The sequence below is a fragment of the Panthera leo genome, chromosome A1, assembly GCF_018350215.1.
Source record: "Panthera leo isolate Ple1 chromosome A1, P.leo_Ple1_pat1.1, whole genome shotgun sequence".
Taxonomy (NCBI): domain Eukaryota; kingdom Metazoa; phylum Chordata; class Mammalia; order Carnivora; family Felidae; genus Panthera; species Panthera leo.
Genome location: NC_056679.1, coordinates 209,619,592 through 209,638,484, shown reverse-complemented (window position 1 = coordinate 209,638,484; position 18,893 = coordinate 209,619,592). Strand labels below are relative to the sequence as shown.

The following is an 18,893-nucleotide window of genomic DNA, read 5'->3' as shown; positions in this document are numbered from 1 at the left end:
TTTTTTTTTTAATTTTTTTTTTTTAACGTTTATTTATTTTTGAGACAGGGAGAGACAGAGCATGAATGGGGGAGGGGCAGAGAGAGAGGGAGACACAGAATCGGAAACAGGCTCCAGGCTCTGAGCCATCAGCCCAGAGCCTGACGCGGGGCTGGAACTCACGGACCGCGAGATCGTGACCTGAGCTGAAGTCGGACGCTTAACCGACTGAGCCACCCAGGCGCCCCGAGTTAATGCATTTCTAATAACAAACAGCCAACTTAGAAGTGAAGCTTGTAAAACCAAGTCTGGTCTTGTCATTTGGGAGATGTCTAAAATTCCTAATAGCTTGATATGGTCAAATTCCAGGTGACCAAAATGAGTATCTTGTGTTTATTGCACCCATTTTATGTTATAATTGAATGACAAATGTTTAAATGTGTTTTAAAAAAAGATCAGAAAACAATCAATTCCAGTGAAATTACATTTGATTGGAAGTAAAGTAAGATTTATAAATATTTATTTATTTACTTATTATAAGATGAAGCACTTATTTCAGTGTGATTTGGCCTTTATATGAACAAGCAGGAAAGCACCAGATATTACCAGAGCCTTTTTATAATTCCTATGTGCTGGTGAGGATACTGTGTTGAATAATGCACACCAAAAATTGGAACTAAATGCCTTACCTCAAACCAAGTTCCAGGAAGATTAAAGGTTCAATATTTTCAAACAAAGCAAGCGACCAGTCAAAGAAGGAAAAAGGAATTAAATATTTATCAAATTTGGGAGGAGGGAAATTAAAGTTTATAACTCTCGAAAAAATGACCTAATAAAAAAGGTATGTGGACCATATTTTATAAAAATGCAAAATACCTGTATATTTTAGAGTATTAGAAAAATAGTTATAGCAAATATGTTACACATAGGCAAAGGATAATTATCTTTATTATGTAAAGAATTTATATCAGATACATACACACACACACAACACACACACATGCACACATAAATTCTTAAACTACTAGAATTTTTAAATGCTTGGAGAAAATACAATTAGGAGAAATGGTCAACATCATTAGATATTAAGTAAATTGAAAGGAAATAAAAAATACATACTATATACTCATCACACTCACAAATGTTATTTGTTTTAATAGTTGTTATGATAATTCTCCCCATATAGATAATATTAAAGCCTTCTCATCCACTAACAGAACATTAAACTGTTGGGCCAACCCACTAGAAAAACAATTTGATAACATGAATCAAGGTAGTGATATTCTTTAATGCACTGGTTTCCTTTCTCTAAACTACACTAAAAAATATTTCTAGTTATAAAACAGCCTTCATATATTTATCATAGTGCTCTTCATAAAAGCAAAAAAATGCTAACCAACCTAACTGTTCAACAACAAAGGAAGTATTAAGTAAATTATGGTACAATCATTAGATCTGGTATCATGAACCCTAAAAGTGATGCTTATGATAACTACATATGGAAAAGTATATTCTGTGTGATTCCCATATATTTAACTCTGTGTGAGAACATTCTGGAAAGAAACTCACAGAAGCACCAACAGCGCTTGTCTTTGCTCTATTGGAGACGTAGGAAGTACGTGTGAAGGTCACAAATGTGAGCTCTGAGTCCGAATGCCTGGGTTTAAATCCCAGCTCTGTCACTTGAGTAACTTTTTGACTTTGATACTGAGTGGCTATTGGAGTCCAGCAAGTTTGAAGTTCACCATAATTAGATTTCCCCATCAGTACACTGGTGGTAAAATAGTACCTACCTCCAGGGGTTTTTGTGAGGATTAAATATAATAACGCAAGTAAAGCACTGACAATGGCTGGCATGTGGTAAGAGCTCGGTAAGCATTAGCTATTTGCTATTTAAGTGAGAGAATCAATAGAGGCAGGCTTCTGCCTTTTCTTTTGCGTATCTTCCAAATCACCTTTTTCTGTCTTGAACATATTACTGTTACATTGGGAGAAAAGCAATAACTATTTTCCTAAAGGCCCTGAAAACTGGATCAGCCAGATTTTCTAGTCACGTAGATTCAGACTCTTAATTGCAGTATCACAGTATATAATCAAAGAATGGATACTTCACAGTTGCTGAGACCCAAGAAATGAAATTAGGGTTGCTGTAATACTTGAAATGAACTTTGTGTCTCATTTCCTAAGAGAAGGAGCCCATTTCATAAGAAGTTAGGATGAGCCTGTTTCCTTAAAGGACTGCTTGCTTCCTTTGGAAAAACGTAGGTTCACCCAGTGTTCTCTCCCCCTACATCGACCTCCAGCTTCTAGATAACTCAGTATTTCTCTATAAGGCACATGTTTTAGTAACAGCAGGGCAAAAATTTAGAAAATATTTACAATAATGGAATAAATAAATTTTCCTGGACAAGGAAAGTAAATTTGGGAGAGGCGGGGGGGAGTACATTGATTCAGTAGGTCTGTTGATTTCCAAACACTTCGAAAGCTACTGTGTGTAATTCAATTTACATTTTACAATTTACTGTGTACAATTTACAAAATACAATTTACTGTGTGTAATTCAATTTACATATAAAGTTATTTTTAAAATATATTTTAAAGTCCCAGGAGCAGAAGGAAAATGAAGGGGAAAATTGCTTTCTCTTTCTCTTATTTCCCCCCCCCTCCCCCCCCCCCCCCCCCCCCCCCCCCCCCCCCCCCCGTTAGTGTTCAGGGAAAAGTTTTGGAAAAAGGTCTCTGCTCATTTTGGAGTCTTCTCTTGCCGGCAAGTAACAAGTCTGTACAATACAGTTGCCAAGGCAATATCGAGACCATGTAGACAGAAAGCATGGTGTACAGACAGGGAGGTGATGGAAATGGATTAACAATGTGAGCAAGAGGAATTTTTTTAATTGGAAAAAAATAAAATCATACTGCCCTTTAATAAGTGCTTGTGCTAGCCGTCCTAATATCCGTTGTTACCAAGGAAATTCATTATAGTAAGAGGGTTTTTTTCTACATTGCCTTGTTCATGGATACATGATTTGTCTCCCAGTTATGCCCCTATCTTTGTAACTCTGTACCGAGCCACGTCAAACTTGGTTCTACTGCATTTAAGTTAGACAAAGACATTTTTCATTTGCTAAAGCCAGAGACGTTTTTTCTTTAAGTCCTACTTGAAGCCCTGGATTCAGCCAGACCCTGGCAGACGGAAGAGACAGGCACACCCCTTGCTCCTAAAGCAGCACCAATATTTGCTGCTTAAATAAATGTACTCTCGTCAGACAGGAGTGACCACCAGCCAAATACTTCTTCATTCTCCTAGGACTGTTACTTCAGTTTTTAAAAGGGCTCAAGTTTTCTCCATCTTTTCTTTCCCCCTTCAGGTACAATCCTGGGATTTACCCTCCGACCATACAAAATGAGCTACCGAGAAGTCAAGTACTTCTCTTTCCCTGGGGAACTTCTGATGAGGATGTTACAGATGCTGGTGTTACCACTTATAATCTCCAGTCTTGTCACAGGTACCATATGCAGTGTTGTTTTTTTGTTCATTTGTTTGTCTGTTTGTTTTTTAAGTGTGCTTATTGCAAAAGATCGCTTAGAAAAGCAAATGCTTTAGGTTTCTGCTGGATGCATGCTCTGTTCTAGAAAAAAAAAAAAGTCCCTTCAAAAATGATGGAAAGGAGGCTTTAGTAATGCATGAATGATTATAACTCTCGTATTTTACCAATCACAAGAGGAAACGGATTTAAACAACCACGTAATCTAGTCTGCCTCACTACAAAAGAGGCACCCTGCTAAACCCTACACAACCAGCCTTCTCTGACCACAGCGATATAGTTGACAACAGCGTACAACAGGTCTGTTTTCTCACCCTCTTATCCCACCCAGATAACATCTGGTTGGACAGCCTATTAGCTATTGATGCAAGAATGCTTGTTCTCAGAGCCACCAGGACTTGAGCGGGAGCCTTCTTGGAAGCCTCATCAAGAGGTAATACCCACAACGCACTCACCAATTCTGCTGCCACCAACACTTTATCTTTTCCTGGTGAACCCGCATGATTTCATTTCCTTCTCCAGTTGTCCCCCACCCCCGTTACCTATGAGGCTGGTGGGAGAATGGGGAGGGGGCAGGGGATTTCCCCATCTGGATATTTTTGTCAGCTGACACTTGGATTCTCGAGGAGTGGAAGCTTTGCAGGGTAGGATCTATTTTCTGTGACAGTAAGATAACAATCGACTCCTCCATGGGAAATGCTTCAAGACTCATTTGCACACGTGACTGGGGAATACAAATGGAGCCAAAAAGAAAAAAAAAAAAAGGTTACTATACATTCCTTCCTGCCCACTCTTCTCTTTCCCCACAGCACACCTCTGACATGAAGAAAGAATGTCCATAGACACCGTCCCAGCAGGATGGTTTCTAGGTTTGTAGCTAAAGCCCAGAACTCAGGTATTACTGACCCTGTTCTCTTCTCCACCCGTGGCTCACTGTCCCTCCATGGGTACATCTCTCCACCTCTATGTGAGCTGGCTCCAAGCATCTTTCCCCTCCCAGGGAGTCCTCAAGGATATTTATAATCTCTTCTCTAGATCTCTGTGTAGTAAGAATTTCATAGCACAACTCAAAAGTCATAGGGCAAGATTCTGACTGCTGCATGCCTGCGAGGGCTGGCCTAACTTGGACAGGAACTATATCAGCTCTTCCCCCAATGCCTTGCGGATCTCTACTGGCTTCCACTTGTTCAGGTCTTTAAACAAGTGATTGCATGTACAGGAGGCTCCCATTGGAGGGTGAACTGCCCATAAAGCAATCATGTAGGCAGGATGATTGGGATGCTTGTTTCTGAAACAACCTGGTCCATTGCTGACCAGGGGGTAATCCTAGCAGTCCCAATTCTTATCACCAAAGCTAGATTCATGCTGACAGGACCTTACATTCTCATTTTATTATCCACGTGTTGACATTTTTCTGCGAAGCAAGTTCTTGCAGTAGCTCTTAGAGGACAGAACTCACATGCGCCATTTTATTCAGTGGGCAAGTGTCCCTCTTCATCATCCCTACTGGCCAGTGTCTGACTTGAGTCCCTACAGTCTTCCTGGATGCAAACTTGAGGGGTTCTGGATTCCTTTATACTGTCTTTCAGTATAGTATCTAAGTCCCAGTATCTAAATATTGGGACCAGTATTTAGAGGTTTCTGCTTTCTGATATCTGTGCTGAAAACCCACATGTTACCCTTCCAAGAGGAAAGCCCTCATTTGGCCCAATTAGAGAAAATATTATTTCCCCTTAATAGCGATCTTGCTCGACAATTACCTCCAAGTGGAATTTCCTGATATTTCTAATACTTAGTACATCAGCTTCGTTGAAGGAATACAAGCTGTCACTGAATAATTGTGCAGGAAAAAAAACCATGATGCAGTCTCTTTGCATGGTTAAAAAGAAATTTGTGGGAAAACCTTGGAAAAACTAGCAACATTTATAATATTGAAAGGAATTATAAGCTGCAAGCAACCAATATAAAATAAACTTTTAAAATGTAACCTACTTGTACGTTGGGGATGCTGCCGCTTGGGACCAGTAAGAGAGTCTCAGCCCTTTTCCAGGACTATGTTAAGGCAAAGGATATATGGGCACTGGGTGGCTCAGTTGTTTGCGCATCCGAGTTTTGATTTCGGTTCAGGTCGTCATCCCAGGGTCTTGGGATCAAGCCACGGTGAGTGTGGAGACTGCTTGAGATTCTCTCCCCGCCCTCCCCCCTACCTCGTCCTTCTCCCCAATGTGTGTACTCTCTCTCTCTCTCTCTCAAAAAAGAGAAAAAAAGGGCGGGGGGGGGATATAATTTAGTTTGCCAAAGATCTTTGTAAGGTATTAATCTCAAAGATTAATTTCCAAGCTACATAATATTTTGGATACTTATGATCAATTACAATGAACGATTGATTCAATAAGACTTTCCTTTAGGGTTTTAAATACGGTGATTCCAAACCAAAAAGGGGGCAGGGGGTATGTATGACCCTTTGGGAATGAGGAGGAAGAAGAGCCTCTACAAATTACATACATCCCTGGAGGACCCCTGTGTGTGTTGGGAGAAGCTCCTGGAGAATGTGTTGTCTAGGGAGGAAACAGAGTCAGGTCCATTATTTTAGAATGGAAAGGCATATTCAAATGCCTCCTGTGGCCAAGCAGGTGATGATTATATATGAAGCTGCCCTTTCAGGGTACTTTTTATTTTCTTTCTATGATAGAGAGAAATATCTTGTGTGTGTGACAGGGGAAGTAACAGGGACAAGTGTGATGACGAGTGGAAAGTGATCCCGCTGCACAATCGGATAGACAATGGGAGGCAAGGAGACTGTGGTGACCTGAAAAGTATCCGCTTCAGCCGATTGTTGCTCTGTGTCAACAAGGGCCAAATCTTCTGATTTTTTTAAGAGGGTCCAGAAATCTAAAAAAACTTAAGAACCTCCTAATTTTTCGATGTTGATACAATTCACAGAACAAAACACTGCAAGCCAAACAAAGCTCCTCTGCAGGCCAAGTCCAACTCTTGGGCTACCAATATAAGAACTCAGGTGTGAATGTCGGTGTCATTCATTGTAAGAAATGCACTGCTGAGCTGGGGCACCCATAGAGCTCTCACTGGGTTTCCCTTATGGCCTTATTCAAGTGTTGACAGTTCACGCCAGAGCTCGAGTCAGTGTGCTGTCACGAAACATCACATTTATTGACGCTTAAACAAATAGCTATTGGAAAACCTGTCCTCTCCATCTTCTGTGTCACAGTTGTGCTGATCTTTCCTGCACCTGATAGGAACACCAGAATAAGAACTCGGGGGTGATGCTCCCACAGAAAGTATTTCCCAATGGGAAAATGTTTGACAGACTTAATGTTTTTAAGTCAACAAGTCCCAGGGTCTTGACAGACAGAGATAGAAATGCATGAAGCCCTTACTACATGTGTTGGATTAGGTATTCTGTTTTAGAAGACTCTGTGCATTTTATTGTGCTAAAGTCACATTTAAACTCAGAAATCTAGGGGTGGCTGGATGGCTCAGTCAGTTAAGTGTCTGACTTCGGCTCAAGTCATGATCTCACAGCTTGTGAGTTTGAACCCCACATTGGGCTCTGTGCTGACAGCCTGCTTCAGATTCTGTGTCTCCCTCTCTCTCTCTGCCCCTCCCTCTCTCTCTCTCTCTCTCCCCCTCAGAAATAAATAAACATCAAAAAAAATTAAATTCCAAAATCTAAGTTAGGTTTTCGTATTTGAAACATTTGTGTTTGTGAATTGTGGCTCTAAAGCTCCCATAAGCCATGCTCTCCTTTCCCAAATTCGAAATTCCAATCGTTCCAAATATCCTTGGTGTGTATTAGCAATTCCAGAAGCTGCCAGAGAGAAGCTGGGAGCGAGCCTAATGGCTAGATTTGTACTCAAGTACCTGTGTTTTTGAAGAGGAAGAGTAAGTCTGTGCCAACACACCACACAATAAAATGGGGGGTTGGCACCAATTTCTATTGATTTGGTCAGCAGAGGCAGCCAAACTAGATATTTCATGCCAGAAATATGAGTTGGTTTGGCTGCCTTAGCCTGATTAAATTCACTAGATAATAATTAAACTCCATTTCAGGTTGTACTTTGTAGACATAACTATCAGACACCTAGTGCTTTCTTCTTTTCTCATCTCTTCTTTTCCTCCTCAATCACTTACCTCGGAGGGAATCTTTTGTGTCTCCAGTTTTCTGGAAGCCGGGAGCACCACTCGACCAACGATCTCTGTGAGTTGGGTAAGAGTGTAAGTAAAGGGGAGTGGTAGGGGAATGTCACCAACAGTAGCAGCAGGGTCTGGGGCCTGGGGTAGGACACCCTGGATTTGAGATTATAAAACAGGTGAAGTTTATCTTTTCTCACTCATTCGTCCATTAATAGCTATTTTTTGAGTTCTCGCTATGTCAGACACTGAGCTAGGCACAAGAGATACATGAATACAAAGATATCGTCCCCAAGAGGATATATGTTGGGTGGAGAGGGAGAGCTTCCCTGCCTCTCTTAAATCACACAATATACGTAAGCAAATCCTGATTCCAACTGTAAGGGGGTAAGGCTGGTCCTCTGTTAGGTGACCTCTTGTTAGGTGGCCACAGGCTGCACTCTGAGCCACCAGTTTGCTGCAGCTGATACAACGCCTGACCCAAACCCGGCCCGTATTAGCAAAGGGCTGGCTCCAGGTCACTGTCTGTACTTAGTCACGTGACATCTGGAGCACTGGGTGCAATTCTGGGAGTGGAATAACAAGGGAGGGCAGCCAGGGCAACGAGAAAGACATTTGACTGATTTTAGGAACATGATTCCAGATCTGATATTTCAAGTCATGGCATCTCCATCCCAAAGTTACATGGGTCCCACTCCTATTCTCATTTACTTAGAATGTTCTTGAAATCCACGTGCGTGCTTTTCTTCCAATGTTTCTAATCATTACAGAAAGTGGAAACCTGTTACCAGTCTAGTGAAGGAGATAATAAATTACAATGTAATAAAGTTCTGGATTGCTTCTGTGCCTGCCAAAGGTCTTGGGAGCCTGAGATCTGTGCTCTCATTGTTTAAAAAGGTGTGTGTTTTGGAGGGGGGGGGGTGTTAATGAGGTGTTAAATGCATTTTAGCACCACAATAAGACTTGTCTTTCCTGTAACGCAAAGACTAAGAGAGAATTGAAAGAATGACTTTCTCACTATGTGATTTAATATTAATTAAGGAGGGGTTTCTATCCCACCAGAACAAATAAATACCACTGTATTTATCCCACTTTGGAAAACACTGCTTCGGTCCGTCTAGCCTCACAGTATCTCCTCCAATTTATTGTCTACCTTCTGCCTAGACATTCCCAAGGACAAGGGGTGCCTGGGTGGCTCAGTTGGGTAAGCATCCGACTTCGGCTCAGGTCATGATCTCACAGTTTGTGAGTTTGAGCCCCGTGTCGGGCTCTGTGCTGACAGCTCAGAGCCGGAGGCCTGCTTTGGATTCTGTGTCTCCTTCTTTCTCTGCCCCCTCCCGACTTATGCTCTGTCTCTCAAAAATAAATACATGTAAAAAAAATTTCTTTTAACTTTCCCAAGGACAAAAGATCTTTGGAACCCATTCGTCCTTGGAAAACTAACAATTCTTTTTGTATGCAAAATCAAACTTTTTTTTTTTTTTTTTTTTTTTTTTTTTGAGAAAGAGAGAGAGTGCAAGCAGGGAGAGGGGCAGACGGAGACAGAGAGAGGGAGAATGAGAATCCTAAGCAGACTCCATGCTCAACATGGAGCCTGACGCAGACTCAATCGCACGACCCTGGAATCATGACCTGACCTCAAATCAAGAGTTAAGAATTGGACATTCAACCGACTGAGCTACCCAGTCACCGCCCCCCCCCTCCTCCAAACAAATAGTTTTAAATCCAGAAAAACAAAACATCACCTGCCTGCTTGTAATTCCTCATCTGTGTGATAAGCTCTGTGACATAACTCTGTCACATATTCCTTAGGCAGCATCCTTCCAAATCTGTTGACCAATGTACTTGGTGGAACATGGGACTTAACTATAGTTAAGGCCAAGAAGCTGCCATCACCAGCAAAGGACTCTTTTGCCTGAGAGAATAAAAGAACGATAAATGTACCTCAAAGTATATCCTTTCGGTTTCAGACAAATGGCAGGTACAATAAGAATAACCTAAAGTTTTATCATTTCTTTGAACGTGAGAGGGCAAAAACTGAGCTAGACAATGCTTAATCAGTTACTTGGGCATATGAAGGGTTTGTCAAGAGCTTGCAAAAATGAAAGCCAAAATGACTTAAGAAAAATTCAACATTTTGGGGCGCCTGGGTGGCTCAGTCGGTTAAGCGTCTGACTTCGGCTCAGGTCATGATCTCGCGGTCCGTGAGTTTGAGCCCCTCGTCCGGCTCTGTGCTGACAGCTCAGAGCCTGGAGCCTGTTTCAGATCCTGTGTCTCCCTCCCTCTGACCCTCCCCCGTTCATGCTTTGTGTTTCTCTGTCTCAAAAATACATAAACGTTAAAAAAAAATTTTTTTTTTTAAAAGAAAAATTCAACATTTTAAACTATTGATTGTCATGGCTCTGGGTATAGATGATGCCTGTTTGAAATACCCCAGGCATTAATGTATGAGAAAAGGGACTGTAGATGTCTCCCTTTTTCCCCACGCGTACATTTTGTGGAAGAAACAAAAGTGCCTGTCTTGGGTGGGGAGGAGGTTCTTGGGGCCTCCCTTTCATTCTCTGTAAAATGAAGGTGATAACAGTACCTATGTCATGGGTACCTATGTTGTGAGCATTTACGCCTGGCACATAGCATGTGCTCAATTAGTGGAAGCTTTTGGCAGTAATAGCATCAGTGAGAGCTGTTCTGGTGGTCTGCTTTGTATAAATCAAAATTCTAGGGCAAGAAGAGACAGTTTCAGTCAGAGGCAGGTAACTAAGCCTCCAGATTGCACATGTCTCATGTGTGATCCTTCCAGCCATCACTTTCCTATTAAAGGTAAATTGAAGAGGGGCACGTGGGTGGCTCAGTCAGTTAGGCGTCTGACTTCGGGCTCAGGTTATGATGTCACCTCTTTTGAGTTCAAACCCTGCATCAGGCTCTGTGCTGACAGCTCAGAGCCTAGAGCCTGCTTCGGATTCTGTGTCTCCCTCTCTCTCTGATCCTCCCCCACTCACACTTTGTCTCTCTCTCCCAAAAATAAACATTAAAAAAATATTAAAAATAAATAAATAAATAAAGGTAAATGGAAGAAACCATGAAGTTAATCGAGTAACAACATGGGAGCCAGAGAGAATTCCTTCCTCACCGCTGGAGGGGATTACTTTCTGCCCTGCAGCATGGGATGTGATTACCTTATCACAGCTGCATAATTCTAAATATTTTCATTGGTTATACAACTCTCCATCCCAGTCTTTCCTGAGACACTGGGGCCCAGTGTGTGGCACTCTGGAATCCACAGGGCAGCGAATTCCACACGCAGTAAGCAGAGCTTTTCCTGCAAACTAGACCTTTAGACAAACTGAGTCTCTGTCTCAACACGTGAAAAGTCTTTGTGGTGGCCTTGAAACAAGCCAGCCAGAAAGAAGCTTCAGCCCAGCTCATCTGAAGCCAATAGGCTGGTCCTGCTTTATTTTCTGTCTAGAGCTGCTTAGAAACATTGGAAAGTAGGCAAGTAATGTCCATCTAGAAAAGAAAGTGGTAGAGTAAAATGGGAAGACCCATCCATGGGGTAGAGATCACCTGGCCTTTTTTTTTTTTTTTTTTTTTTTTTTTTTTTTTTTTTTTTGGCACCATATTGAAAGGAAACCTGAGTAATTATTTTTAAAAACTTATTTTAAAAAATGTTAGTGGATTTGGGGTTTTGTTGAGATGTAGACCAAATCATTTAAGTCTGGCTACCTCAGAAAAAGTCTACCTTTCTATTACAGACAGCTTCATCCAGTAAGCATTTGTAGAGGCTTTTTATGTGCCAGCCACTTTTCTAGGACCTAAAGATACCAAAATGAAGACGACAAGGCCCCTGACTTCAAGAAGTTCAAAGTCTGGTTGGGAGATAGACTTGTGACTGCAATATGAGGAGGCAGTGGTGACCCAGGCAGGATGAGCCCAAAGTATGCAGGGAGCAATGGGAGCATCCCTGTTCCAGACTCTCCGGTGTTCCAGAAACAAGTGCTCCCTAGCAGGAAACCAGTGCTCCCTGGCAGGAAACAACTCTGTCAGCCGGAGAGAAGGAGCATTTGTTAATTGTTGCTCCTCATTGTTTTCCTCACACCTGACTCTTGCACCGTTAAATGCAGTAAGAGCCAGGGGTGGGGCCCTGTGGGTTTCCCAGTAAAAATCACCCCCTGGGAATGTGGCCTCACAGATGGGAAGTCTGAGAGAAGAGTCTCCTGACAGGGTTTTGACCAGAAAAACTTTCCCTTTCAGAGGGGAGCCGTTCAGTTTACAGGAGGCGAGCCAGGAGACCTGAAGCTGTCCTAGCTGGAAGGCAGGCAGAGGGGACACCATACAGCCTGGCACCCAGGGTGGGAATCCCCCCTCCACACCTCCAGAAGGTGGCTGTCAGCTGCCACCTGAACATTCCACTCTCAGATGGTCCAACCTGTTGAGCTAAAATCTGTCTCCTGTGAGGTCTGCCCACTAGTCCTAATTGTGCCACATGGAAAAATGAAGGATGAGAGTTCTTCCAGTCAAAAGACCCCTAAACACAGGCCAAGTGTCCCAATTCTTCACCACTCTGGTTGCCCTCCCTTGGACCCCACCCACTCCCAGACTTGAACTCAGTGCTCCACATGTCATATGACTGGGTAGGGACAGGGACATGGACCTAACCCTCTGATCATACTGGCTGGGTTTTGTTCAGCTGTTGTATCAAACCATTGGCCCAGAAGAGTTCAGCCTGTGATCACCTAACCCCTCAGAAATGAATGCCTGTGAAAATATGTTTGTGGTAAAAATGGAACAGTTCTTGAGCTGAAAGATCAGAGGCCACAGGCTCAAGGCTCTGTGTCAGATGCAACTTTCCAGAAGGCTTGGGTCTGCATGAGGTGGGAGCTCTTATCTATAAATTGCAGCATTTTCAACTTAACCTGTGGTTTTGATCAGTTCTGTGTTGTAGGAAGTTTTTGAAAGTCTCTTTTAAAAAAAATTAAAAAGAAGGAAATTTTAAAAGCTTCCTTTAAAATTGAACCATTCTCTAAGAAAAATAAGATTTTTCCCCCTTATATTACCAATCTAATGATTTCCTCAAACCACTGTAGAACTATAGATCTGTGGGAGGCGTTGGGAATAGATGTTTTTCTTCTGTTCATGCGATCAATAATGGCTTCCAAGAGAGTAAGTTACCAGATAAATGCTGACTGGAGATTTATGGTCAAGGACTGGAAGTCATGGGTGGGGGCTGGGGGCAGGGGTGTGTCCACAGCGACATGCCATCTTATGCACCTCTCACTTCTGCAGTTCACATTCTGAGAGTCTGTACTGTCCCATCCAGGTTAATTACACTACACGGGACGTAGTCCCCTGGCCATCACCCACCCCTACCCTCCCCCCAGATTCTTCAATTAATTGGTCTGAAACGGGGCTTGAGAATTGATGTTTCTCTATAGTGCTCCAGGTGATTTTACTGGGCACCCAGGGTTGAGGACCACCACTTTACAGTTTTTCTAGAATCGTTCTTTGCAGGTATGACCACTGAGGCTATACCTTATTAGTTCAGATACCCCATCTTCCAGGAAGCTCTTTCTGGTTTTTCCCTCACCCCTACTAATGCATGCTCCCAAAGGCATTATTTATTCATTATTCCATTTATTTATTCATTTATTCCATTATTTATTCATTATTTATTCCATATGATTTTAGTTAAACTCATTTAAATAAAATGAATGCTTACCATTTGTATGAGCAAAACAATATAGAAATATACAGAGCAAAACATGAAAGTACTCCCAAACACAAAGACACTCAGTCTATTGATTCTCATTTGAATAGACTTCTGCTAGGAGAACCGCATACCCTGAAAATGTTTGGGTACCTGTGTTCCATTATGAAAGACTTGTCTGTGTCCCAGAAAGCCAAGTAAAAAGATGCTGGAATGTCTATCAACAGACACACACACACACACACACACACACACACACAGAATTTCTACAGCCAGACAAGACTTTCTGTGACAATGTCATGGATTGTATGTCTCCAGGGCACGCTAAGTATCCTGTCATCTCTCTGTTCAGTGTTTAGAGAGCATCTCCTGATAAGCAGAAAGAAGATTTTGTGATGGGATTACTCTCTGCTGGAGGATTGATCTGCCGGAATTATCTAGCCAATTTTGTTTCTGGCTGGAATCTAGGTTTTTACGTTTTAAAACCTTTTTAAAACTTTTTAGCTGCCTCATGGAGAAAATGTTTGCAATAGTCTCAGATCCCCAGGTTGCAAGGCAGCACACAACCATGATCACACTTGTCTTACTAACCCATCAATATCTACAATATCTGTGTAACACTGTTTTCAAATGTTTGTTTCCAGGACTTCCTCATGTGGGGAAAGAGGTTTTGCCATCTGTGTATGTATGTATGTATGTATGTATGTATGTATGTATGTATGTTTGTATGTATGTATGTATGTATGTATTTTAAACAATTGCTTGAGTTTCTTCTACCCAAGTTTTCTTCAGAGGAAAGAAAATTCCTCTAAATTACTAAGAGGGTTTCCTTTCACAGGGTACTGCAGGAAAGGTGGCCAGTGTCTGAGTTCTTTGATTCTAGAGATGAGTAAACAAATCAGAAGGAGCTGTTGGCTAATGTCTTAGGAAGAATTCTATAGGAAGAGCAAGATAGGTCTCCTAGATCCAGCCTGCTAAGACAGCATCCATATTACCAGAACTTGTCAGTACTTTCCAGAAAAAATATCTGTATATATACACACACAATCTTGTTTCATCTGTAATATCCCTGAATCCCCTCCCCGATCTACACTCTGTCCCACTACTGGATTATTTTGAAGCACATGCCAGAAATTTCATTACATTTCTGAAAGCAAAGAAGACATAAGACAGGTATAATATTTTAAGATGATACATATTTTATGTTTCTTTAATGTCCTATGCCATCCCTCAACATACACACATATACCCCAAGAGCTGTCAATCACTTGAAGACAGTTTTGCCAACCAAGCTCTTTACTTTCCTTCCATTCGTGGTACAGACTTCTCTACCGGTGTTTTACATGAATTACCAAAACGCTTCTGCAGACAGAGCATGACACGTCTTTAGTAGGGGATGATGCAGTAGATGCTTATGCTATGAAATTTGGGGGCACAATTTTTCCTTAGAGCACAATATGAACACAATATGTGTACGTGCACACATAGCTTTGTATGTTTGTTCTTTTTTCCGAAGTCCTTCTAACTCAAAAAAGTACTGTAGTCTTACAGTGCCTCAACTGTTGCTAACTCTTTTAATTTACAACTTTTCCAGAATTTGTTTTTCTACTAGGTTATTTGTAAGTAAGCTGTAATGTGAATGCAGTGTTCTTAAAGGTGTTTGTGCTAAGAGGTGAAGTTTCATTATTTTAAAGCCATTTACCTAAAAGTATGTCACAAAAGTTTCCCAAATTATAATATAGGGATACATAACAAGAAAAAAATCCTTAATATCAGTGTACACACTAAATATTTAAGAAAAAATGGAAACATTAGTAGCTTCCATCCTGGACTCTTGCCATGTTTTTTTGTTTGTTTTAGAATCAACTTCAGGAGTCTTCTCTTGAGACATATGCTTAATGACATATCTGCAAGCATTCCTTTTTGGCATGGACTCTGAACATAGTTTTAGAGCCAGGCAATGTAGTAGTTCTTAATCACATTTAGAAATAACAAAACGAAAATTCATAACGCTTTTATGGGTACATGAAAAATGTTTACATATTAAATTCTATATGATATAGGAACACATTTACTATGAGATAGTGTGACTCTTATGCAGTATAAGGGAAAAACTGTATGGGGCGCCTGGGTGGCTCAGTTGGTTAAGGGTCTGACTTTTGGTTTCAGCTCAGGTCATGAACTCACGGTTCGAGCCCCACGTTGGGCTCTGTGCTGGCAGTGCAGAGCCTGCTTGGGATTGTCTCTTTCCCTCTCTCTCTGCCCCTCTCCCACTTGTGCTATCTCTGTCACTCTCAAAATAAATAAATAAATAAACTTAAAAAAATTTTTTAATAAAAAATAAAAACTAACAACATATTTCCATGTACAGTATAAGCTATTAAACCTAAGCATGATTGGCAATTTTAAATCCTCTAATACCATATAGATATAATAGTTTATGGTTTTCAAGCCCTTTTATCTGCTAGCATTCAGATCAGTAGAAGTTAAGAAAGGCTTAAGAAAACTTTTTGGCGGAAAATCTTAAAACTGAGAGAATTCAACCTGTGGACTTTAATCTGTTCATTGCTTTTCCCTTTGAATTGAGCACCCAGCAGCATTTGATTTTAGGAGAAAACATTCGGGTTTAGCTTACAACACAGGTATCCAATGGGAACATGGCTTGAAGTCTCTATATAATTTCCTATCAAATAAACATCTGAACAGTAATTTAACAACTACCAAGTGAGGTTAGGTGCCTGAGAAGTGCTGCATATACACGTACGCACACTTTGCTTATGTGAAAGACAGTTACATCACAACGTGTTATCAGACTTTCAACTGCTAGAGACTCTTGCTGCAAAACATTACCACCCACCACTAACCTTCTCCTTGTTCCTTAGAATGAGAGAAGCTAGGGGCATCTGGCTGGGTAAGTTGGAGGAGCATGTAACTCTTGATGTGGGGGTCGTGAGTCTGAGCCCCATGTTGGGTGTAGAGATTACATACATACATGCGTACTTATATACATAAAATGATAGAAGCCATTTTATGAAGGGGGTTCTTTTACTTCTATGAAGCCCCTAAAATTACTTATTGGTATTGGTAGATTTATGCTTATCTTATTTCAAAGTGGCACTTACTGTTGTTTTTTTTTTTTTTTTTAAGATTTTATTTTTAAGTAATCTCTACACCCAACATGGGGCTTGAACTCATGACTCCAAGATCAGGAGTCGTGTGCTCTTCTGACTGAACCAGCCTAGCGCCCCTTTTAAGATGGCACTAATTTTTTTTAATAGTTTTATTGAGATGCAGTTCATATGCATGCACTTTGTGTGTGTAATTCAATGGCTTTTAGTGTATTCAGAGTTGTGCATCTATCACCATAATCCATTTTAGAACATTTCATCACTCCAAAAAGAAACCCCACACTCCTTAGCCATCATCCCCTAATTATCCCATTTCCCCAGCCCTAGGAAACACCAATCTATTTTCTTTCTCTACAGATCTGTGTATTCAAGACATTTCGTCTACATGGAATTTTACAGTATATGGTCCTCTGTGACTGGCTTCTTTCACTTAGTATATCTTCAAAGTTCGTCCATGTTGTCACGTGTATTAGTATTTCATTCCCTTTTATGGCCACATAATATCCCATTATATGGACATACCACAGTGTCTTTATCCATTTATTAGTTGGTGGACATTTGAGTTGTTCGCTTTTTTTTTTTTTTTTTTTTTTTTTGCTATAATGAATAATGTTGCTAACGACATTTATGGGCATATGTTTTTATTTCTCTTGGGTATATACCTTGAAGCAGAATTGCTAAATCATATGGTAACTCTGCTTGATCTTTTGAAAAACTGTCAGACTGTGTTCTGTATTAGTTGCACTATTTCACATCCCCGCCAACAGTGTATGAGAGTTCTAATTACTCCACATTCTTGTCAGCATTTGCTATTCCTTGGGTTGAGGGGGTGGGTTTTTTTGGGGTTTTTTTGTTTTTTGGGGTTTTTTGTTGTTTTTTGCTTTTACCTGTAAAGATTCATATTTTAGCTAAAACTTTTGAAGTCCTAAGATATGTAGTCTGGGCATTATAATTATGCGTTTTCATTTCAAAAAGAGAAAAATTCAAATATTAAGTCTTTGGCTATGTTAAAATATTATTGAAATCCCTTAAAATGTATGTAGACTAATCAGTTATAACTTTTGGCTACATTAAAATATAATGTGTTAATTTCTTGAGTTACAGTGAATAAAAATAAAGTTAATTTTTAAAATGTCAGGTGACACAACAATGTGAATATACTTAACACGACTGAACTATACATTTTCAAAGAGTTAAGATGGTAAATTCTATATGATTTTTAACACAATTTAAATTTTTTCTTAAATCAGGTGTAACCTTGTAATGTCAATTCTTTTGGAAGACGCACTCTAAACGGTTGTTTGCTCCTTGTTCTAACCTACCACGGCTAGAGTTTTAACACAAAGCTTTCAACAGACTGCTTGGGTCAGAGAACTTTCTCCCCATGCCTAATTTTCACTTTTGGAGATATGGAGTATAGATACTCGGGTGAGCAGAATGTAAGTTCTCCAAGGCAGTGATCAGATAATCTCTCTAAATCGACACATTCCTCAGCCGCCCCAGTGGTTGTGCTGAAGGCGTGGTTGGGGGTGAGGTTGAGGAAGACACAGACTGAAGCAAGAGAACCTCTGGATGACAGAGTCGAGCCCCAACCCCCCCCCACCCCTCTCCCCACCGACTCAAGGAGCGCGGACGCCAAGACGGAGGTGCTGACACAACCCCCTAGTGTCAGTGGCCTGGTACATCTTGATTTACAGAATGGCCTCCTGCCCCGGTGGTGAGAATTCTGTTCAGATCTTTTACAATACTATTGAATTACATATTTCTTATCATTCTTTTGACTGTGAGCTATAATTCCAGGTGAATTGTTTTCCATTCAGAAAGTAAATGTTTGCTCTCCTGAGGTGTCTGCACTTGGGGGATGCAACAAGAGTCCCTGTAATTGTGTTTTGGGGGCACCCCGCTTTGTCAAGCACTAGTGAGATCTCAAATCCAAATCTTAACTCTGCATCTTTGAAGAATTACTTCTCCTGCCTCTTGACCTGGAAGAGCCAGAATGAAGTTTGCAACTGGCCATTCTCAGTCACTTGGAAGATTGTTTCATTCAGCTTCCACCTAATTTCTTGAATTCCCAGCAGTGAGTTTTACTTTTGCTTGATGAGCTGATTTGTCATGATCCTGATTATTGCTAACTTTTATGCCTGAACAGGGTTACAGCCCAAGCAACTTCTTGTGTTGATGTTGACATCCTTTTACAGATGTAGACATAATGTATGAGTTAGTTGTAAGTCATTCCTTTGTGTTTCATTAAAGAAACCCCCTGAAGACTCTTTGGTATAAGTTAAATTTAAGCCACTGAACACTTTTTACAAAAGAATAAAACGATATTATTCAAGGAAAACGAAAGATGGTTGGGTCTTTTGAAGTTACCAGCAAGAAGGGCAACAT

General features: G+C 40.8%; 1 protein-coding gene across 3 annotated transcripts in view; it reads left to right on the top strand.

Annotated features, from left to right (window-relative positions):
• Nucleotides 1-18,893, top strand: part of SLC1A3 (solute carrier family 1 member 3) — a 76,943-nt gene that overhangs the window by 17,374 nt on the left and 40,676 nt on the right. For 2 of the 3 annotated variants that reach the window (XM_042951900.1, XM_042951904.1), the window contains one exon: nucleotides 3,345-3,482. In XM_042951900.1, the coding sequence (XP_042807834.1) occupies nucleotides 3,345-3,482 (138 nt within the window). Of the gene's footprint in view, nucleotides 1-3,344; nucleotides 3,483-3,871; nucleotides 3,955-18,893 lie in introns of those variants that run through there. The other variant, XM_042951908.1, reaches the window with a different exon arrangement.